We start from the raw sequence: 22,587 nt of genomic DNA, 5'->3' as shown, positions 1-22,587 counted from the left end.
TGGCTGCATGGTGAACACTTCCCTGAGGCTTTATTTCAAAGTATTGATGCCCAGAGAGTCTGATTTTTAGGTCGGGTTGGAGATGCCCGGACATCGGGTTCTTTGAAGATCCCCAGATAAGTGTAATTGCAGCCAGGCTTGAGAACCCCTGCTTAGAACCTTCAGCTGGGGTTAGCTGCCGCCTCCTGGCAAACCAGATACCTTAAAATCCATGCACATGTCACGTTAACTAGGGGACGCATTAAATGCAAGGGGTGCATCTAGACCCTCATGCGTCAGCTTTCCATGGACAGTACTGATTTCTGCAGATGCGTCACTAGACTTCAACATCTCAAACTTTGAAGTTTTCACGTTTTAGAACCGGGATATCGATGCTTACATCTGTCTTGCCCCTCCCCCATCTACCTACTTAAAACTGAAGACTCCAGACCAACACAGCGCACTGAACAGCAAGTCAGATATAAGGTGGTTTAACACGATAAAACAATGTAGTAAGCAGGTAACACAAGCTACATTTGTAATTTAAAATGTCCTAATAGCCGCATTAAACAAGTGCAAAGAACCAGGTAAAATTGATTTTTATAACACATTCAAACCTAATGTATCCAGAATACTGCCTCAAAGGTAGTCCATATAAAAACAATTGAGATATTTTACTTTTAACAGTTGGTAGGTACTAAGGCTTCACAATCTGGCCAGCATCTCTCACTCAGGGTGTGTTTCAGCTTAGACCACCCACATTTCTGGCGTTCAGTAGCCATGTGTTGGGATGTGGGTTTGGTTTAGATCCACGGACAGGAACGTGACCTCTGATGATCACCTCTGACTTTAAAAGCGAGAGGGTCAAGGGATCCAAAGGGCCGGCCTCCTGGCATGAGTTAATTTCTTTGAGCCTCTTTTTTTTTTTTTTTTTTTTTTGTCTTTTGTCTTTTTTGTTGTTGTTGTTTTTGCTATTTCTTGGGCTGCTCCCGCGGCAAATGGAGGTTCCCAGGCTATGGATCCAATCGGAGCTGTAGCCACCGGCCTATGCCAGAGCCACAGCAACGTGGGATCCGAGCCGCGTCTGCAACCTACACCACAGCTCACGGCAACGCCGGATCCTTAACCCACTGAGCAAGGGCAGGCACCGAACCCGCAACCTCATGGTTCCTAGTCGGATTCGTTAACCACTGCGCCACGACGGGAATTCCTCTTTGAGCCTCTTAATACCAAGAGTCCCAACGTGAACAGGAGCTAAGCCATGAGCCCTCAGGCCTGAGAAGCTGGAGCTGGCATTCCGGACACAGCGCCAGAGGTGGGCTGTCCACCCCTCCGAACACCTCTGGGCTGTGCAGACGTGGTCAGGTTTCTTAACCTCTGTGCCTTTCTCACAGGAGAAGGGTATTTTAAGGAGGTACCTGATTGTAATGCATTTGAACTGTGCGTGGAATACAGGAAGTATTACGAATTTCTGTTTAAGGATAAACACGCCTCAGAGGAGACGAGATGTTGGCAAGTGGAAGAAAAGTAGACAGATTCAAGGATGGAAAGGCAGTAACCGTGTTCTTGACTCCGCGACGGCAGGAGAAAGCTCCATGGGCTGCTGGCTGACTGGGGATCCTCGGTCGAGCGAGGGGAGCTGAGAATGAGTGTGAAGGAAAGTGTTCAGCGGCTCTGTTTGCAGAGCCGAGTTGTACAGACCCAGGCACCTTCGGCGTTTGAAGAGTTTTGATTTGACGGTTTCCTATTGATCGGGACACAGTATATCACCGTAATACCTGCGTTAGAGCTGGCCACGTGACCCCCAGGCCTGGGGAGCAGCATGGGTCTGCACGGGACCTCTGGGGAAGTTGGTCCGTGGCTCACATGTGAGGATCTTTGCTCTTGAGAACACACCTGTTCACGCCCACAGTGCCCACAGCAGTGCCTGGTCTTCCCAGGGAGACTGAGACGGTGTGTCCAGGGGTGCAAGAGTATGTTCCCTACACAAAACTGGAGTGGGGACCCAGGGAAAGATACCCGGGTTGGGGTTGGAGCGCCAGGCTTTACTTTTCCTGGAGAGGAGAGCTCTCATTTTTTAAAAAATGATTTTTATTTTTTCCACTATAGCTGGTTTGGAGTGTTCTGTCCGTTTCCTACAGTACAGCAAAGAGACCCAGTCACACCAGCTATGCGTACGTTCTTTTTCTCACGTTATCCTCCATCGTGCTCCGTCATAAGGTGACCAGATAGCGTTCCCAGTGCCACACAGCAGGATCTCACTGCTTATCCCTTTCAAAGGCAACGGTTTGCGTCTACTGACCCCAGATTCCCAGTCCATCCCCCTCCCTCCCCCTTCCCCACCCCCATGGCAACCACGAGTCTGTTCTCCAAGTGCATGAGTTTCTTTTTTGTGAAAAGGTTCATTCGTACCGTATGTTAGATTCCAGATATAAGTGATATCATAAGGTATTTGTCTTTCTCTTTCTGACTCACTTGACTCAGCATGAGAGTCTCTAGTTCCATCCATGTTGCTGCAAATAGCGTTATTTTCTTCTTTTTTATGGCTGAGTAGTGTTTAGAGCTCTCGTTTTTACCTGAATCCTAGATATTCTAACTTTGAGCATCACTCATGTGACGTGGGCATTAGCAATGAGATCCTGCTGTGTAGCACTGGGGACTCTGTCTAGTCACTTAGGATGGAGTGTGATAATGGGAGAAAAAAGAATGTAAACATGTATGTGTGACTGGGTCACCATGCTGTACAGTAGAAAAAAAATCATATTGGGGAAAGAACAGTACAAAAAAATTAAAAAAAAAAAAGTCAATTCAATGGAGTTGGAAGACCAGAAGGGGGCGCTCTCACACCCTGTGATGAAAGCCAAGCCCTAAAGGAAGAAAAGTGGCCTGTTCTTTCTTGGCCTCAACACCACACTGAAAAGCCACTGCCTCCGTTTACTGCAGCCTTCCACCCTCCTCTGCCTCTGGGTAGAAGCGTCTCCTTCCCCTGCTCTGCGCTCGCCAGGTTGCAGACCCCGAATTGCAGTCCTCTGATTCTGACTGAGCCCTGGAGACAGAGCCCGCAGTCTGTTTGTTTAGGTCAACTTTTTTTTTTTTTTTTTTTTTTAAACTGATGAAAACTAAACTCCAAAAAAGTTTTATTTTTATGAATGTAGAGTTGATTTACAGTGTTGTGTCCATTTCTGCTGTAAAGCATGGAGACTGTCTCTCTCTCTCTCACACACACACACACATTCTTTTTGTGTTTTCGTGTGGCTCTTGACACCGAAGCGAGAATTTCCTGAGAAAGGAGTTCTACGTTGCGTAACCATCTCTTGATGTCAGGTTTCTAAAATGAGTTTGTTGGAGTTCCCGTTGTGGCCCAGTGCTTAACGAATCCGACTAGGAACCATGAGGTTTCGGGTTCGATCCCTGGCCTTGCTCAGTGGGTTAAGGATCCGGTGTTGCTGTGAGCTGTGGGGTAGCTTGCAGACGCAGCTTGGATCCCCCATTGCTGTGGCTGTGGCATAGGCCAGCAGCTGTAGCTCTGATTGGACCCCTAGCCTGGGAATCTCCATATGCCATGGGAGGGGCCCTAAAAATGGCAAAAAAAAAAAAAAAAAAAAAAAAAAAAGTAAAATGGGTTTGTTGTGTCAAATGGGACCCGCATCTTCTATCTTTGAGGCAGGTTGCCAGCTGCCCTTCTGAAATTCTGCCCCAGCTGATGCTCCCACCAGCTTCGTCCTGTGACTCAACCGCAGCAGGAGTCGGGAGGTACGGCCTCTGTTTGGTGGCCCTCTGGGTGGCTCTGAAACCTGCTGCTTCCTTCCCGTCGGGGTCAGACCTGACCTCAGCCGTGGACTCTCATTAGTCTTCAAACACACTTTCTTTGGTTCCGTTCCTCCCTCCCAGTCTAATCGCTGTGGTGGCCTCCTGGGAGCCTTTGAAGGGGCGGCTCTGACCCTGTCCCTTCTCTGTTCAAAACTGCTCCTCGATTCCAACCCCCTTTTCTGTAAAAACCCAGACTGAGTGTGGTTTTCAAGGCTTGTTGGAATCTGGCTTCAGCGGATTCTTTTCTCTTTGCGCATGTCTGTTCACTTGCTGCTCAATCCAGGCAAAGTGTGGGTGTCCCTAACATGTGGGGTGACCTGTGTTTACCATGTCTTTTTATCAGAAGGGATGATGGGTTTTTTAATTAGTTAATTTTTTTATTTTAAAAACTTCACTGGAGTGTGGTCAAGTTACAGAGTTCTCTTCATTGCCGGCGTCCAGCACAGTGAATCTGTTACACATGTGCATATATATCCATCCATTTTCAGATTCTTTTCCCGTGTAGGTGATTACATAGAATTGAGTAAGTTTCCCTGGGCTAGACAGCAGGTCCTTGTTACCCATCTCTTTTATATACAGTAGTGTGTGTTATTTTATTTTTTTTGTCTTTTTGTTTTTTTTTAGGGCCGCACCTGAGGCATATGGAGGTTCCCAGGCTAGGGGTCTGATCAGAGCTACAGCTGCCGGCCCACACCACAGCCACAGCCACTGCCATGCCAGATCCAAGCCACATCTGTAACCTACACCACAGCTCATGGCAATGCCGGATCCTTAACCCACCGAGCGAGGCCAGGGATGGAACCCGAAACCTTGTGGTTCCTCATCGGATTCCAGAATCTTAATTATTTTTTAAAATTAATTTTTTTATTGGAGTATCATTGATTTACAGTGTTGTGTCAATTTCGGCTGGACAGCACAGCAACCCAGTCATATGTATACATACGCTTTTTTTCTCATCCTATTTTTCATCATGTTCTATCCCAAGAGATTGGATATCGTTCCCTGAGCTATGCAGGGGGACCTCATTTCTTAGCTGTTGTTTTATTTTTTAAGTGGAAGCTGATGTATAATATCTACGACACAGTGATGACGACTTCTTAATAATCCTGTACCGAATGCTGGGATCGCCTCTTTTATCCACATTTCATGCCCATAGATCCTTCGCCGTGGCCTCCATGGCTGGTTCCTGTTCGTCTGGCTAATTCCCAAGGCCTCATTTGGTATCACGCCCACATGACCTGACAAAGTGCATTATCACAAGATAGTCTGTCTGCCTAACTTCGGCCACCCCCTGGGCTGGACGGTGATACGTGTTCTCTGTAAATGGCAAGACAGTAGCTCTTTCAGGCTTTGTTAACCACAGTTCTCTGTCTCAAAGGCTGCACGTTGCCATTAAAGGGAAAAAGGAGGTACGATGAAAGCCAACACAGACATGTTTTAATAAAGTTTTCTTTGCAGAAAACAGGCAATGGACCAGATTTGGCCCACGAGCAATAGTTGGCTATGTGGCCTCTGTTGCAACTCTTTTTCTTTTTTTCTTTTTAGGGCCCTACTCACGGCATATGGAGGTTCCCAGGCTAGGAGTCCAGTCGAAGCTACAGCCGCCGACCTACACCACAGCCACAGCCACGCAGGATCCAAGCCGTGTCTGCGACCTACACCACAGCTCACGGCAACGCCAGATCCTTAACCTGCTGATGGAACCCGAGTGGTTCTTAGTTGGATGTGTTTCTGCTGCGCCATGACGGGAACCCCCGTTGCAGCTCTTTAATTCGACCATGATTGTGTGAAAACAGCCACAAGCAGCACGTTAGGTCAGCCTGCGTGGCTGTGTTCCAATAAACCTTTACTTAGGGACGTCGAAGTTTGAATGTCACATAATTTCCACATGTCGTAAAATGTTATTTTTTCATCCTAGTTGGGGCCCTTTGGGTTTGGCGAATCTGGGTGCGTCTGGAGCCTTAATTGTGGTGGTGGGTCACACGGTTTGCATTTGTTCAGGTTCACCACATAGTACCCATTAAAGACGTGCTGTTCCTTGTGTGTCATTCATACTGCAACGAAGTCGTTTCAAATAGGGTTCTTCTTTTGATGTTTTTCAACCGTATAACGTGCAGTGGTGGATTTCCCGTCGTGGCTCAGTGGTTAACAAATCCATCCCTAGCCTGGCTCCGTGGGTTGAGGATCCGGCGTTGCTGAGCTGTGGTGTAGGTCGCAGATGCAGCTGGGATCCTGCATTGCTGTGGCTGTGGCATAGGCTGGAGGCTACAGCTCCGATTCCACCCCTAGCCTGGGAACCTCCATATGTCGTGGGAAGTGGCCCTAGAAAAGGCAAAAAGACAAAAAGACAAAAAAAAAAAAAAAAATAAATAAATAAAATAAAAATGGTTCAAATGCTAAATTTTATGTTGTGTGTATTTTACCGCTAAAAAGGCCAAAGGTGTTAAAAAGTGTGAAAATGTAAAATGTTTGGGCCGTGAGAAACAGGTGGCTTGCCAGATGTGGCTCCCGGGCCCCCATTTACTGACACCAGCCCTGGACTGTCAGCTCTGGGACAAGAGGAATGGTGTTAGGGTCTTTCCTGTGCCTCTCGGCTGGGACACAAAACCTGGCATCCAAGCCAATTTAAGCATATCTGTTTAATTGATGCACAATGAAAAGTTAAGAAACATGACCCTGTGGCTTTTCTGATAACTTTGGAGTGTCTCAGGAATCCCCGGCCAATTACAATAGAGATCCTGGAGCTGACTGGGTGATCCTGTTGAGCTCTGTAGATTTCGGGGCGGAGGAGAGCAGCAGGACTGTCTGAGTAACGTGGGTCCCCTCAGCCAGGCTGATGGCCTCCGATTTGGAAGCTCAATTCCAGAGGAGGGAGCCACCAACAGGCAGCTGGAAGTTCCACCGTCCTGATGAAATGCCGGCACCGGTGCCTGGCTCATCTTAGGGCGAGCGTTGCATACTCGCTGGTCTGGGTCTGCCTGGGCACCAAGGAGGGTGATCCAGCTGTCCCCCGCTGGGGGACACTGCAGGTCAGCTGGCAGTAGGTGACTTCCTGCGGGTCTGGTGCTTCAGAGGCCTGGGGAAGGCAGGGAGACTGTGGAATGCATGTGTGACACGGGGCCCCAGGGGTAGGTGAGGGCAGCGGGGGCGGGGGTGGGGGGACTCTCACCTGTCCCTCCGTGGGTCCAGCCGCCTCTGGCCGCCTCTCTTTGCTGGCAGCATCTGAATGGAAGAAGAGGTGGTTACGGACCACATAGATGTGTCTGCCTCAGTTCATCTGCGACACCCTAACCCCCAAGGGGAGGGTATCTGGAGCTGGTGCCCTTGGGAGCTAATCAGATTCAGACGGGGTTGCGAGGGTGGCATTCTCATGATTCCACGGAGAAGTATGAGGACACACACACTGTCTCTCTCTGCTGTGTGAGGATATGCAAGAAGGTGGCTGTGCATAAAAGTACCCTAACCCCACACCAAATCCCCGGCACCTGCATCTTCCCAGCCTCCAGAATTGTGAGACGTGAGTGTTGGCTGTTTGAATCACATGCACTGTTTTCTGTTACAGCAACCTGAGCAGACTAGGAAAGTGAGGGTCATTTTTTTCTTTAATTGAACCCTATTATAGAAGTTACAGGAGTTCCCGTTGTGGCTCAGTGGTTACCAAATCCGACTAGGAACCATGGGGTTGTGGGTTCGATCCCTGGCCTTGCTTGGTGGGGTTAAGGATCTGGCGTTGCCGTGAGCTGTGGTGTGGGTTGCAGACGTGGCTTGGATCTGGTGTTGCTATGGCTCTGGTGTAGGCCGGCGGCTACAGCTCCGCTTCGACCTTTAGCCTGGGAACCTCCACGTGCCGTGGGAGCGGCCCTAGAAAAGGCAAAAAGACAAATAAACAAACTAAAAAAAAAAAAGTTACAGGTGTACAGTAGAGTGAGTTGTACACTTTAAAGGTTATCCTCCGCTTACAGTTATCATGAAGTATTTGGTATATGCCCCACGATGCACAGTACATCTTTGTAGCTTATTTTGCACCGAATAGTTTGTACCTCTTCCTCCCCCCACCCTGTGTTGTCCCGAACCCTTCCCCCTCCCGCCTGGTAACCACTACTTTGTTTTCTGTATTTGCAATCTGAGAAATACAGCGCCCCAGTGAGTATAACCAAAGAGAGGGCTCATCCACGTGGCTGCAGATGGCCTTCTAGAGATGGTATCACTTCCATGTGGAATCTAAAAAAGGGATACGAACGGACTTAGCTGAAGAACCGAAACAGACTCACAGACTTAGAAAAACTTCTCGCTACCCAGGGGGCCGGGTGGCAGGGGAGGGAGGGACTGGGGGCTGGGCTGGGCACATGCACACTGAGGTCCATGGAATGACTGGCCACAGGGACCTGCTGTAGGGCACAGAGAACGCTGCCCAGTATCCTGTGATAATCCACGTGGGAGAAGAATCAGAGAGAACAGATGTGTGTGTCTGTATGACTGGGTCGCTTTGTCGTGCAGCAGAAGTTAACACAACCTTGCAAATCAACGCTACTGCAATAAACCTGAAGGAGAGATTTATAAATAAGCCTCCTGTTTTGAGAGGGCGGTTGTAGGTGTTGCACGGCCCCACCTTCCGATGTGACAGGTAAGAGCTGGGGCCCAGGAAGCTCCCACAATCCCGGCATCAGCTCGCAAAACAGCCCCCAGCTCCAGACCCCTGGGCCCCTTCCCCGCCCCCGGCAAGTGCCCCGCCCATCTGCCCGTGGAGTTTGCGCGAGGGTCTCGGCGCGGGCGTCCCATCCTTCCCAAGGACCTACTGTTTCTGGCTTTGCGACAACAGCACACGAGGAGGAGCAAGACGAGGAGCAGGAGACCAGAGGCCACTGGGGCACCAATCAGAAGGCCTAGGCGTTTCTCCTTGGAGGTTTGGGTGGGAGGCCTGGCTGCAAAAGAGGAAGCGGGGCTGGAGCGGCCGCCTTGTATCAAGGACCTTGGCATACCGCGTGGTTTTTGTGTGTCCCCGCGGAGCCACCGCGCTCTCGGAGCTCAGAGTCGTTGACCCTAGGTCCTAGAAAAAGGGGGTGCGCTTCGACCACCTCATCTGCTTGCTCCATGAAGTCGTAGGAAGAAAGGACTTGGAAACTGGGCTCAATATAGAGACCGCACACGCTGGCCGCGGACGCAGGGCCCGCCCGTGGCTGTTTCCCTCTGACCCTCCAGCTCCGCATAGACTTAGACTCTTACACTGGTGACACGGTTCAAAGGAAGAGTAAAGTTCTGCGACGTGTGCAAACGGTCTGCAGTGCAGTTTCCGGGGCCCGTTTCTACCATCCCACGGGAACCTTGCCTTCTTCCCACCTGCTGCCTGTGGATGCGCTGGCGCCGTGGGGCGGAGCTGAGGAGGTGCCCAGGAGACCAGACGTCCACACCGCCCCCAAACACTGACTCGCTGGCCCACGACAGCACGTATTTGCCGACCCCTGGTAGAGGAGGAACCGCTCAGAAAAGAGTCAGCAGAGGGGCATCAAGAGTCAGTGGCTGGCAAAGCTAACGGGCCAGTTCACGTCGAGAATTCAGAACTGAGTCGTTACATCAAAATGTATGGAAAAAGGATGCGTCCGCATTAGGCAAAAGCAACTGGAGACCGCACTTAGAGAGTGCGTTGGCTGGATTCCAGAAAGCCTGGCTAAAGCATACTAGCTTCCACTTAAGCTGGAAAAAAAAAAAAAAAAAAAAAGGCAGTGAGCTGGATAGAGCTCCCACCTACGGTTTTGCAGTCATGGGTCTCTCCATCTCTTAGCTCTCTTTGACCCCAGTGGATTTTCTGGCTTGTGCATTTGTGTGTTCCCTTAGGCTTCCCCTCACACTCCCCCCACGGTGCTGGGATAAGCTCATCCCCCGCTTTGTTTTTCTTGTTTTTTAGGGCCTCACCAGCAGCCTGTTCCCAGGCTGGGGGTTGAATTGGAGCTGCAGCTGCCCGCCTACACCACAGCCACAGCAGTGCGGGATCCAGGCTGCCTCTGTGACCTACACCACAGCTCACGGCAACGCCAGAGCCTTAACCCACGGAGCGAGGCCAGGGATTGAACCTGGGTCCTCAAGTCTGATTCTTTTCTGCTGAGCCATGACGGGAACTCAGCCCATCCACTTTCTTTGCAAGCTTAACACCCGTCAGTCACACACCCGCATCTTGCGTCCTGCATTCTTCTCACTCAGACTTAGGAGGCTGATTTCCCGGGGCACATTCCCTCTCAGGTGGCACAGCCAACTCAAGAGCAATGAGCCCAAGAGGAAACCCCTGCTCTTGCACCCCCTCCCCAGCTTTGGGAACCCCTCCTATGTGCCTCTTTCCCCACGGGAGGTCCCTCCAAACACGCAGCGCAGGCTCTGATAGAGACATGGCCCGGGAAGCAAGTTCAGACTAAATTCTCCTCGAGAAGGAAGTGACAGTGGCCACAAGCATAGAAGGTCTTGGCCCAGTAGTTCCTCTTAATACTGCACAGAGTTTATGAGAAGGAAGTGAGGCTCAGAGGAGGGGAAAGACGGGAGCGGGGCTCCCGGCGTGTTAGTCGTAGAGACAGCTCGTCTCGTTGCAGTGTCCTCAGCACAGTACAGAGATGGAGCCAGCAGCCCAACAAGCTTGTCTGATCATCTCCATTATTCTGAGCTCACGATTAGGCGTCTCAGCCCTCCTGGGAGTAGGGCTCAGGGGTGAGGCTGTGAATTCTAGAAGCTCTCAGGATTACGGGCAGTACAGCTCACTGGCGAATGGTAGTCTATGGATTCTCCTGATTTTATGTTCAATCCGCAGACTCTCTAATCGCCTGTGCTCTCTTAGGGAGAGCAGCCCTCCCTCTTATATCTGTTTGCTCCCTGCCTCCAGCCAGCAGAAGCCTCCCAAGGAGCCAGTTCTGCCTCTGGTGCAGGCCCTCGAGACTCCGCGTCAGAGGGAACGGACAATGGAGACTCCTTTCAGGTTTCCACCGAAACTCCGTTACTCACCAGTTGGATGTTCGGACTCTGTGGCATCAGGATCAGTAGCTTCTGCAAAACAGGGGGAAGGGGGGCAGTTTTCTTGATCTCTGCTCCCAGGTTCCCAGTGACTTTAGGACCCTTCCCTGATGGTGGGTGAGGGGGCGCAGGCCTCACCGCTTCGCGTCTGATACCACCTTCCCATCTGCTATCTTCCTTTCCCAAGTGCTGCTTAAACTGGATGGTGACAGCTTCCAGAAGGGGACATGGGATGAATGGGCTGGCGTCCTCACCTTTGACCTGAAGCTGCACTTGGTTGCTGGGCTGAGACCACAGGAAGGGGCCTTGGTTGAAGACACCACAGCATCTGTAGGTCCCTGCCTGTGCAGAGGAGACTTGACTCAAGAGGAAGATGGCCTGGGCTCCTCTGCCCTGGGGGGTGGAGCTTTGTTCCTGGAAGGTGTGACTTCCATTGTTTTTGATGAGAATAAATGCTTCAAAGTTTACTTTGGAGAAACACTGCAATTTCACATTCTCCCCCGAAGCCACCACAGTGCCAGTCATGCTCGAGAGAGAGGGTTTCTCATAAGCTTCTGAGAAAAAAGGAAGTTTGGTGATTTGGGGGGGGGGGCACGTAGGCACTGTCCCTTTCCCCCCCTGAGAACAGACAGGCTCTGGTTTCCCTCCCCTCCTCGTGCTGCCCCAAGGAGACCTAGCTCAGCGTCATCCCCGAATCCTCGCTGAGGACACAGGTTTGGTCCTCTGTGCTTCGCTTCTCCAAAGCCTGGTTCTTCCCTCTGCAGGGGAGTCGGTCCTGGCTCAGCCTCTGTGTCTCACTCACCTGTCATCACCAGATACAGGAGGTTGCTGAGCGGGGACCAGTCCTCTCCAATCTTGTAGGAGCAGTGGTACGGGCCCACAAGGTCTGGGCTTAGCTCTGGGAAAGCCACCGTGTTGGCCTCTCTTTCCTGGGGCTCAGGACTTCCCACTCTGGTTATCCTGTACGCTTCAGCTTGTTTGGGCCCTCGGCACAGGATGGTCACAGGCTGTTTTGGTGGAACCAAGGATCCAGGCAGAGCTGTGATAAGCGGTGGAGAGAGATTTCCTAGAAGCAAGGGGACAGGTAAGGGAGTCACAGGTGTGTCTGTTTCTCACACCAGCCTCCACTTCGGCCCCCTGTGCAGCCCCCAGAGTGAATGCCCAGTCCCCGCTTCCCAGCCTCCCTGGGAGCTGCTGTCTGAGCTGAACGTGCCTGGTTCCTTGGGCGTATGACAAGGACGACTCACCGTTCTGTTCCTGCGTGTTCTGGCCTGGATAAAACCCTGGAAGGAAACCCAGGTGAGAATAGCCCCTCTTAAGGCACCGCCAGACCTGCCCCCCATAGCCGTCTGCTTGTGCCCCAGCCTCTCTCCTGGACTCACCGAGGAAGAGCAGCATGGGCAGAAGCAGGGACATGATCCTGGGTCCAGGCCGTCCTGCTGGGCTCCGTGATGCTGAGCAGGCTTCTCCGGAAGTGACCTGGCCCTCCAGGAAGTGTGGGAATGAAACCCTGCTCTCCCCACCGGAGCAAGGCCAGCCTACATCCTCTTCCTCCACTTCCCCTGGGTGGGGCTTCCTCATGAAGATGCGAAACCTGTGAACTTAAACTACAAGCGGTCTAGCCTGATTCCTATTTTCCTTTTTATTTATTTATTTTTTTGTCATTTTAGGGCTGCACCCACGTCATATGGAGGTTCCCAGGCTAGGGGTCCAGTCGGAGCTGTAGCTGCCGGCCTAGGCCAGAGCCACAGCAACACAGGATCTGAGCTGCGTCTGTGACCAAAACCACAGCTCACAGAAATGCCGGATCCTTAACCCACTGAGCGAGGCCAGGGATGGAACCCGCCACCTCCTGGTTCTTAGTCGGATTCGTTAACCACTGAGCCACAACGGGAAGTCCCTGATGCCTATTTCTCGTCTGCACTCCCACATCAACATTTAAATCTTTCTGCAAAAAACAAGGGGTACAAGAGCCTCAGGAGCAAAACAGGCTGTCATTTCCACTTGGAGTTCGGCTCTGAACCCTCGAGTGAATTCACGCCTGTCCCTTTCTTTTTTTCTTTCCGTTTTTGGCGGCCCCACGGCACATGGAGTTCTGGGGCTGGCCTGCGGTTTCGACCTATGCCGCCCTGGTGGCAACGTAGGGATCTCTAAGCCACTCTGCCCAGCCCGGGATCGAACTTGCATCCTGGCACTGCAGAGACACCGCAGACCTCCTCATGCTGTAGCGGAAACCCTGGCCCTGGCTACGTAATGCTGCATTCCATTTTTTTTTTTTTTTGGCTGTGTCTGAGCCAGGGGTGGAACCTGTGTCACAGCAGTGACAAGGCCAGATCCTTAACCACTAGGCTACCAGGGAACTCCTGGCTTTCCAGGCATAATCCTAAGCATTTCCTTATTCTCAAGCTGTTTTGGTTTCAGTTTTTTGGAGCACAGCCTGCAAGACTGGGTTATGAGTTCTTAAATCCACTGTCTGTTTTTGTATGCCCAAAGACTAGAATGATTTATACATTTTATTTATTTATTTACTTATTTATTGGTCTTTTTAGGGTCACATTCCACAGCATATGGAGGTACCTAGGGTTTGAATTGGAGCTATAGCCGCCGGCCAGTACCACAGCCACAGCAATATCTGAGCTGTGTCAGCTCATGGCAATGCCAGATCCTTAACCCACTGAGCGTGGCCAGGGATCGAACCTGCATCCTCATGGATACACGTCAGGTTTATTACTGCTGAGCCACAATGGAAACTCCTATTTAATTAAATTAATTTATTTATTTATGAGTCAGCACAAACCCTGAATGTTCCATGAGCTTATTTTTATACACTTTAAATGGTTAAAAAATCGGACTTCCTGTTGTGGTGCAGCAGAAACAAATCAGACTAGTATCCATAAGGATGTGGTTTTGATCTCGGATCAGGGATCTGGTGCTGCCTTGAGCTGTGGTGTAGGTTGCAGATGCAGCTCGGATCGCATGTTGCTGTGGCTGTGGTGCAGGCGGGCACCTGCAGCTCCGATTCGACCCCTCCCCCGGGAACTTCCGTAGGCCTCGGGTGTGGCCTTAATAAGAAAAAAACCATAGAGATTATCTTACTAAGTGAAGGAGGTCACAGAGAGAGACAAATATCCCATGATATCCCGTATATGTGGAATCTAATAAAAAGTGATACAGAAGGACTTATTTAAAAGACAGGAACAAACTCACATATTTCAAAACCAATCCTACGGTTATCACAGGTGAAACCACTTGGGGGAGAAAGACTTGGGAAGGTGGGAATCACACACACGCACATGCCCTCCTGTGTAAAATAGATAATTCATGAGAACCTACTGCATAGCACAGGAAAATCACTCAACAGTCTGTAATAACTCACATGGGGAAAAAGAACAGATCTGTTTGTATGTATGACTGATTCACTTGGCCATACACCTGAAATGATTACGATATTGTAAGTCAACTATACTCCACTCAAATTAAATTAAGAAAAATAATGACAAAAAAGTAAAAATCAATATTTTGTGACCCATGAAAATGATTCACAATTCAAAATTTAGCGTTCAGAGTTCCTGTCGTGGCGTAGTGGTTAACGAACCTGACTAGGAACCATGAGGTTGCGGGTTTGATCCCTGGCCTCGCTCAGTGGGTTAAGGGTCCGGCATTGCCGTGAGCTGTGGTGTAGATCGAAGATGTGGCTTGGATCCGTGTTGCTGTGGCTGTGGTGTAGGCCGGTGGCTATGGCTCTGATTTGACCCCTAGCCTGGGAACCTCCATATGCTGCGGGTACGGCCCTAGAAAAGACAAAAAAAAAAAAAAAGAAAAAAAATTTAGTGTTCATATGCAGAGTTTTTATGGGCACACAGTTGCTTTAGGCTGTAACAGCAGAACTGAGCAGTTGCAATGGAGACCAAATGTGTTGCAATTTGGTATTTGGCCTGGACCAAAAAAGTTTGCTGACTCCTGATTTAGAATGGCCGTGAGAGCCAGCAGACACCTGTCACTCTGCTAGATGGTTTTCAGAGAAAAATTCCTAGAAAAAGTCATGCATATGCATAATGGAATGATTTTTAATAAGTTTACCAGTTTATGTGACCATCACCACGAGCCAGTTTTAGAACATTTTATGGTCCCGATAAGATCGCAAATTCCCCTTTGCGGTTTGTGCTTCTTACACCTCTGGCTCCAGGCAATGTACTCTATAGGTTTAACCTTCTTGGAAATTTTTTTCCTGGGAAACTTTTTTTTCTTGGAAACGTTCTTGGAAATTATATCTAAGTTTGACTTTCTTGGAATTTTCTTTATCACATTTTTTTATTATTGTTATTTCACAATTCAGTTTTTTTCCTACTGTGCAGCATGGCGACCCAGTTACACATACATGCTTACATTCTTTTTTCTCTCATTATCATGCTCCATCATAAGTGACTAGCCGTAGTTCTCAAGGCTTAACAGCAGGATCTCACTGCTAATCCATTCCAAAAGCAATAGTTTGCATCCGTTAACCCCAAGCTCCCAGTCCATCCCACTCCCTCCTCTTCCCCCTAGGCAACCACAAGTCTGTTCATCAAATCCATCATTTTCTTTTCTGTGGAAAGGTTCATTTGTGCTGTATATTACATTCCAGATATCAGTGATATCATATGGTATTTGTCCTTTTTCTGACTTCACTCGGTATGAGAGTCTCTAGTTGCATCCATGTTGCTGCAAATGGCCTTATTTGGTTCTTTTTTATGGCTGAGTCGTATTCCATTGTACAATAGGTGGGCTTTTGCATCAGGCATCTTTCACTTGGCATGTTTTCAGAGTTCTTCCCTGTGGTAACATGTATCAGGACCTCATTCCTTTGATTTTGATTGATTGATTGATGGGATGTCGCTGACCTCTGATGCTGGGTAAGTTTGATACATTACACTTACACCATAAGTGAAAATCCAGTGTTGATTTGATACATTTATGTAAGGCAGTAGCATTCCTCCAGAGCCTTAGCTAACGTTCCTATCACGTTACATCATTTCTTTTTTTGTGGTGGGAATAACTGAGATGGACTCTCTCAGCACCTTGCAAGCACACGATGCCAGATGGAGAGCTGTAGTCACCACTGCACCTTAGTTTCCTAGGACTTAGTCACCTCGTAACTGGAAGTTTCCGCCCTTTGACCTACACCTCCCCAGTTCCTCCAGCTCCCGCCCCCTGGTACCTGCCATTCCCCTCTGTTTCTATGGGTTCAGCTTTTATAGATGCCACATAGAAGCGGCACCATCCATTCTCTGTCTCCGTCTGGTTTATTTCACTCAGCACCATGTCCTCCAGCTTCATCTGTCCCAAGGGGGCAGCATTTGAAGACCCTAACTAGAAACAGGGAATTTTGGGAGTTCCCATTGTGGCTCAGTGGTTAACGAACCCGACCAGGAACCATGAGATTGAGGGTTCGATCCCTGGCCTTGCTCAGCGGGTTAAGGATCCGGCGTTGCTGTGGCTCTGGTGTAGGCTGGTGGCTACAGCTCTGATTTGACCCCTAGCCTGGGAACCTTCATATGCCGCAGATGCAGCCTTAAAAGACAAAAAGACCGAAAAAAAAAAAAAAAAAAAAAAGGCAAGAGCACACGTACATCCCAGGATGGTGGGATTATTAAATGATATAAAGACTGGCTCATAACACATACGACTCTGAGGATAAATACATGATTATGTGTCTTTCCAGTTGGTTTTCTGAACTCTGAAAATGTGTGTGATGTGACAAATATATGCATGTGGTTATTTAGACGATGAATTAACCATCTCGCGAGCTATTGTGCTTAACAGCTCAAGGCCCTGACTGTCATGCCTCATTGTCTTGATTTGAATCCTGTATCATTAGCCAATTATAATCCTAGAGCTAATTGAACATTACTTTTAAACATTTTGTGATTATTTTTAGGGCTGCACCTGTGGCATATGGAGGTTCCCAGGCCAGGGGTCCAATTGGAGCTGCAGCTGCCGGCCTGCACCACAGCCACAGCCACGCCGGGTCTGAGCCGCATCGGTGACCTATGCTGCAACTTGCGGCAATGCTGGATCCTTAACCCACTGAGCAAGGCCAGGATTGAACCACATCCCCATGGATACTAGTAGGGTTCTAGTTCTCAATCGTATATTTGAAATATTGTCCTTTTCACAGATATGTGGTGGCGATTCCACATATTTGATTATGTAGAGACCTGGTGAATACCCCTGACATTTAAAAATTTTTAAATTAAAAAAATTATTTGTATTAATGTACAGTTGGTTGACTGTGTTGTGCCACTTTCTGGGTACAGCAGAGTGCTCCAGTCATACACATACACACATTTTTTTTCTCATGCTCTCTCCCATCCTTGCCCTGTACAGTAGGACCTCATTGCTCATCCACTCTAAATGTAATAATGGAGTACTACCCTTGACTTGATTTAACTCGCATTTCTTTCTTCTTCTTCTTTTTTTTTTTTTTTGTCTTTTTTTTTTTAGGGCTGTAATCTGGGGCATATGGAGGTTCCCAGGCTAAGGGTCTAATCGGAGTTACAGCTGCTGGTCTATGCCACAGCCACAGCAACCCAGGATCCAAGCCACACCTGCGACCTACACCACAGCACATGGCAGTGCTGGATCCTTAACCCACTGAGCGAAGCCAGGGATGGAACCCGAAACCTCATGGTTTCTAGTTAGATTCGTTTCCACTGCACCACAATGGGAACTCTGAATTTCTTTCTTCTTTCTTCTCTTTCCTCCTTTCCTCTCCCTTTCTGTCCCCCTCACCCTTTCTATTTCTCCAGTTTAAAGTGGAAAGTTGAGAATAATAGGGAAGAGCAAGGGCTGGCAACCTATGACCAGTGGCTGAACCCAGCCCCTTACTTGTTGTTGTTAATAAAGTTTTATTGGAACGCAGTCAGCCCGTTCACTATGGGTTGTCTGTGGCAGAATTGAGTAGATGCAACAGAGACTGTATTTCCTGTAAAATTCAAAATATTTACTATCTGGCTCTTTAAAGAAAAGTCATCCTGGCTCCTGGTTAAGAGTATGTCCTCTCAATTTTGACTGCCTTCCCCACACTCTGCCTCGGGGGTTTTGTTTTTTTTTTTTTGGGTATGAATTTATTTATTTATTTATTTAGTTAGTTGTTATTTCCCCAATACAGTTTTTTTTCCTACTGTACAGCATATGGTGACCCAGTTACACATACATGTACACCTATTTTCTCACATGATCATGCTCCATCATAAGTGACTAGACATAGTTCCTAGAGCTACACAGCAGGATCTCATTGCTAATCCATTCCAAAGGCAAGAGTTTGCATCTGTGAATCCCAAGCTCCCCTCCCCCTTGGCAACCACAAGTCTACTCTCCAAGTCCATGATTTTCTTTTCTGTGAAAAGGTTCATTTGTGCCATATATTAGATTCCAGATATAGGTGATATCATATGGTATTTGTCTTTCTTTTTCTTTTTCTTTTCTTTTTTTTTTTTTTCTGTCTTTTTTGCTATTTCTTGGGCCGCTTCTGCGGCATATGGAGGTTCCCAGGCTAGGGGTTGAATCGGAGCTGCAGCCGCCCGCCTACGCCAGAGCCACAGCAACGCGGGATACGAGCCGCATCTGCAACCTACACCACAGCTCACAGCAACGCCGGATCGTTAACCCACTGAGCAAGGGCAGGGACCGAACCTGCAACCTCATGGTTCCTAGTCGGATTCGTTAACCACTGCGCCACGACGGGAACTCCTGTCTTTCTTTTTCTGACTTACTTCATTCAGTATGAGAGTCTCTAGTTCCATCCATGTTGCTGCTAGTGGCATTATTTAATTCTTTTTTATGGCTGAGTAGTAGTCCATTGTGTGTATATACCACATCTTCCTAATCCAGTCATCTCTCGATGGACATGTAGGTTGTTTCCATGTCTTGACTATTGTGAATAGAGCTGCAATGAACATGCGGGTGCATGTGTCTTTTTTAAGGAAAGTTTTGTCCAGATATATGCCCAAGAGTGGGATTGCTGTGTCATATGGTAGTTCCATGGATAGTTTTCTAAGGTACCTCCACACTGTTCTCCATAGTGGTTGTACCAGCTTATATTCCCACCAACAGTGTAGGAGGGATCCCTTTTCTCCACACCCTCTCCAGCATTTGTTAGTTGTGGACTTTTTAATGACAGCCATTCTGACTGGTGTGAGGTGGTATCTCATGGTAGTTTTGATTTGCATTTCTCTAATAATCAGTGACGTTGAGCATTTTTTCATGTGCTTATTTGCCATCTGTATATCTTCCTTGGAAAAATGTCTTTTCAGGTCTTTTGCCCATTTTTCCATTGGGATGTTGGCTTTTTTTGCTATTGAGTTGTATAAGTTGCTTGTATATTTTAGATATTAAGCCCTTATCAGTTGCATCATTTGAAACTATTTTCTCCCATTCTGTAAATTGTCTTGCCTCAGGTTTATTGTGTGCAAATTAGTATGGTGATGCTATGTCTCACACTCTTGGTTGAATATCGAATGAGTTAATATATGCAGTGGGCTTAGAAAGCACATGAAATCATCACTAAATTTTACGTTTCTAAAAGTTGAAGTCACAGTTGATTTACGATATTGGGTTCATTTCAGGTGTACTGCATAGTGATTCAGTTTTTTTCTGATTATATTCCATTATAGATTATTATAAGATATTGAATAGAACTCCCTGTGTTATACAGTAAATCCTTCTTGCTTATCTATCTTAGGTGTGGTAGTTTGGTTTTTATGTTTAAAAAGCATGTTTGGTTTCCTCCATATTTGGACTATGATATTCTTTTTAATTTTTTTTTCCCACTGTACAGCAAGGGGATCAAGTTATCCTTACATGTATACATTGCAATTACAGCTTTTCCCCCCACCCTTTCTTCTGTTGCAACATGAAGTATCTAGACATAGTTCTCAATGCTATTCAGCAGGATCTCCTTGTAAATCTATTCTAGGTTGTGTCTGATAAGCCCAAGCTCCCGATCCCTCCCACTCCCTCCCCCTCCCATCAGGCAACCACAAGTCTCTTCTCCAAGTCCATAATTTTCTTTTCTGAGGAGATGTTCATTTGTGCTGGATATTAGATTCCAGTTATAAGTGATATCATATGGTATTTGTCTTTGTCTTTCTGGCTCATTTCACTCAGTATGAGATTCTCTAGTTCCATCCATGTTGCTGCAAATGGCATGATGTCATCCTTTTTTATGGCTGAGTAGTATTCCATTGTGTATATATACCACATCTTCCGAATCCAATCATCTGTTGATGGACATTTGGACTGTTTCCATGTCCTGGCTATTGTGAATTGGGCTGCAATGAACATGCAGGTGCATGTGTCTCTTTTAAGTAGAGCTTTGTCCGGATAGATGCCCAAGAGTGGGATTGCAGGGTCATATGGAAGTTCTATGTATAGATTTCTAACGTATCTCCAAACTGTTCTCCATAGTGGCTGTACCAGTTTACATTCCCACCAGCAGTGCAGGAGGGTTCCCTTTTCTCCACACCCCCTCCAGCACTTGTTTTTTGTGGATTTATTAATGATGGCCATTCTGACTGGTGTGAGGTGGTATCTCATGGTAGTTTTGATTTGCATTTCTCTTATAATCAGCGATGTTGAGCATTTTTTCATGTGTTTGTTGGCCATCTGTATATCTTCTTTGGAGAAATGTCTATTCAGGTCTTTTGCCCATTTTTCCATTGATTGATTGGTTTTTTTGCTGTTGAGTTGTATGAATTGCTTATATATTCTAGAGATTAAGCCCTTGTCAGTTGCATCATTTGAAACTATTTTCTCCCATTCTGTAAGTTGTCTTTTTGTTTTCTTTTTGGTTTCCTTTGCTGTGCAAAAGCTTTTCAGTTTGATGAGGTCCCATGGGTTTATTTTTGCTCTAATTTCTATTGCTTTGGGAGACTGACCTGAGAAAATATTCATGATGTTGATGTCAGAGAGTGTTTTGCCTATGTTTTCTTCTAGGAGTTTGATGGTGTCCTGTCGTATATTTAAGTCTTTCAGCCATTTGGAGTTTATTTTTGTGCATGGTGTGAGGGTGTGTTCTAGTTTCACTGCTTTGCATGCAGCTGTCCAGGTTTCCCAGCAATGCTTGCTGAATAGACGTTCCTTTTCCCATTTTATGTTCTTGCCTCCCTTGTCAAAGATTAATTGACCATAGGTGTCAGGGTTTATTTCCGGATTCTCTATTCTGTTCCATTGGTCTGTCTGTCTGTTTTGATACCAGTACCACACTGTTTTGATGACTGTGGCTTTGTAGTATTTCTTGAAGTCTGGGAGAGTTATGCCTCCTGCTTGGTTTTTGTTTCTCAGGATTGCTTTGGCGATTCTGGGTCTTTTGTGGTTCCATATAAATGTTTGGATTGTTTGTTCTAGTTCTGTGAAAAATGTCATGGGTAATTTGATAGGGATTGCATTGAATCTGTAGATTGCTTTGGGTAGTATGGCCATTTTCACAATATTGATTTTTCCAATCCAGGAACATGGAATATCTTTCCATTTCTTTACATCTTCTTTGATTTCTTTGATTAAAGTTTTATAGTTCTCGGCATATAGGTCCTTTACCTCTTTGGTCAGGTGTATTCCGAGGTATTTGATTTTGTGAGGTACAATTTTAAAAGGTATCGTATTTTTGTATTCCTTTTCTAAGGTTTCATTGCTGGTATACAGAAATGCAACTGACTTCTGAATGTTAATCTTATATCCTGCCACTTTGCTGAATTTATTAATCAGTTCAAGGAGTTTTTGGGTTGAGTCCTTAGGGTTTTCTATGTATAGTATCATGTCATCTGCATACAGTGACAGTTTGATCTCTTCTCTTCCTATATGGATGCCTTTGATTTCTTTTGTTTGTCTAATTGCTGTGGCTAAGACTTCCAAAACAATGTTGAAGAGCAGTGGTGAGAGTGGGCATCCCTGTCTTGTTCCAGATTTGAGTGAGAAGGCTTTCAGTTTTTCCCCATTGAGTATTATATTTGCTGTGGGTTTATCATAAATGGCTTTGATTATATTCAGGAATGTTCCCTCTATACCCACTTTGGCGAGGGTCTTGATCATGAATGGATGTTGAACTTTGTCAAATGCTTTTTCTGCATCTATTGAGATGATCATATGATTTTTGACTTTTTTTTTTGTTAATGTGGTGTATGATGCTGATTGATTTGCGTATGTTGAACCATCCTTGTGAACCTGGGATGAACCCAACCTGGTCATGGTGTATAATTTTTTTGGTATGTTGTTGGATTCGGTTAGCTAAGATCTTGTTGAGAATTTTTGCATCTATATTCATCAATGATATTGGCTGATAGTTTTCTTTTTTGGTGGTATCTCTGTCTGGTTTTGGAATGAGGGTGATGGTGGCCTCATAGAATGTCTTTGGGAGTATTCCTTCTTCTTCAACCTTTTGAAAGAGTTTAAGGAGGATGGGCACCAATTCCTCTTTATATGTTTGATAAAATTCACCTGTGAAGCCATGTGGTCCTGGACTTTTATTTGTAGGGAGTGATTTTATGACCTCTTCAATTTCATTTCTAGTGATCGGTCTGTTCAGTTGGTCTGTTTCTGCTTGATTCAGTTTTGGCAGGCTGTAAGATTCTAGAAAATTGTCCATTTCTTCCAGATTGTCAAACTTGTTGCCATACAGTTGTTCATAGTATTCTCTTATGGTTTTTTGCATTTCTGCTGTATCTGTTGTGATTTCTCCTTTTTCATTTATAATTTTGGTTATTTGGGTTCTTTATCTCCTCTTTTTAGTGAGTCTGGCCAGGGGTTTGTCAATTTTGTTCACCTTTTCAAAGA

General features: G+C 47.0%; 2 protein-coding genes across 25 annotated transcripts in view; one reads left to right on the top strand and one right to left on the bottom strand.

Moving 5' to 3' along the window:
* GP6 (glycoprotein VI platelet) overlaps positions 1-22,587 on the top strand; it is a 242,993-nt gene that overhangs the window by 57,394 nt on the left and 163,012 nt on the right. The window contains exon 4 of one of the 15 annotated variants that reach the window (XR_014806716.1): positions 11,901-12,078. The exons of the other annotated variants lie outside the window; for them this stretch is intronic. The gene's annotated coding sequence lies outside the window, so the exon portion shown is untranslated. The remainder of the gene's footprint in view (positions 1-11,900; positions 12,079-22,587) is intronic. 15 annotated transcript variants of the gene reach the window in all.
* On the bottom strand, positions 6,410-12,258 carry LOC100511639 (leukocyte immunoglobulin-like receptor subfamily B member 3-like). 10 transcript variants are annotated; one of them, XR_014804845.1, is made up of 9 exons: positions 12,162-12,255; positions 12,027-12,062; positions 11,582-11,845; positions 11,034-11,333; positions 10,771-10,812; positions 9,127-9,480; positions 8,586-8,711; positions 6,959-7,011; positions 6,410-6,865 (listed from the first exon to the last, which is right to left on the bottom strand). XR_014804845.1 is itself a non-coding variant. In XM_084958206.1 (9 exons), the coding sequence occupies exons 1-9, from the start codon at positions 12,193-12,195 to the stop codon at positions 6,858-6,860; spliced, it is 999 nt and encodes a 332-aa protein (XP_084814332.1). In that variant the 5' UTR covers positions 12,196-12,255; the 3' UTR covers positions 6,410-6,857.

Source organism: Sus scrofa, chromosome 6 (genome assembly GCF_054392235.1).
Source record: "Sus scrofa isolate SSC_HxYL_T2T_F1_AM1 chromosome 6, Sscrofa_HxYL_maternal_Yorkshire_Landrace_v2.0, whole genome shotgun sequence".
Classification (NCBI taxonomy): domain Eukaryota; kingdom Metazoa; phylum Chordata; class Mammalia; order Artiodactyla; family Suidae; genus Sus; species Sus scrofa.
This window is presented reverse-complemented; position numbering and strand designations above follow the sequence as displayed.

What these genes read in the sequence shown, in the direction of transcription:
- LOC100511639 (XM_005664832.4), bottom strand. Translation starts at nt 12,195, where the DNA reads ATGTCCCTGCTTCTGCCCATGCTGCTCTTCCTCG. An exon ending in GCCCATGCTGCTCTTCCTCG is followed by an intron (nt 12,063 to 12,161) that starts GTGAGTCCAGGA and finishes GTTTCCTTCCAG; the next exon opens with GGTTTTATCCAGGCCAGAAC. An exon ending in GAACACGCAGGAACAGAACG is followed by an intron (nt 11,846 to 12,026) that starts GTGAGTCGTCCT and finishes CCTTGCTTCTAG; the next exon opens with GAAATCTCTCTCCACCGCTT.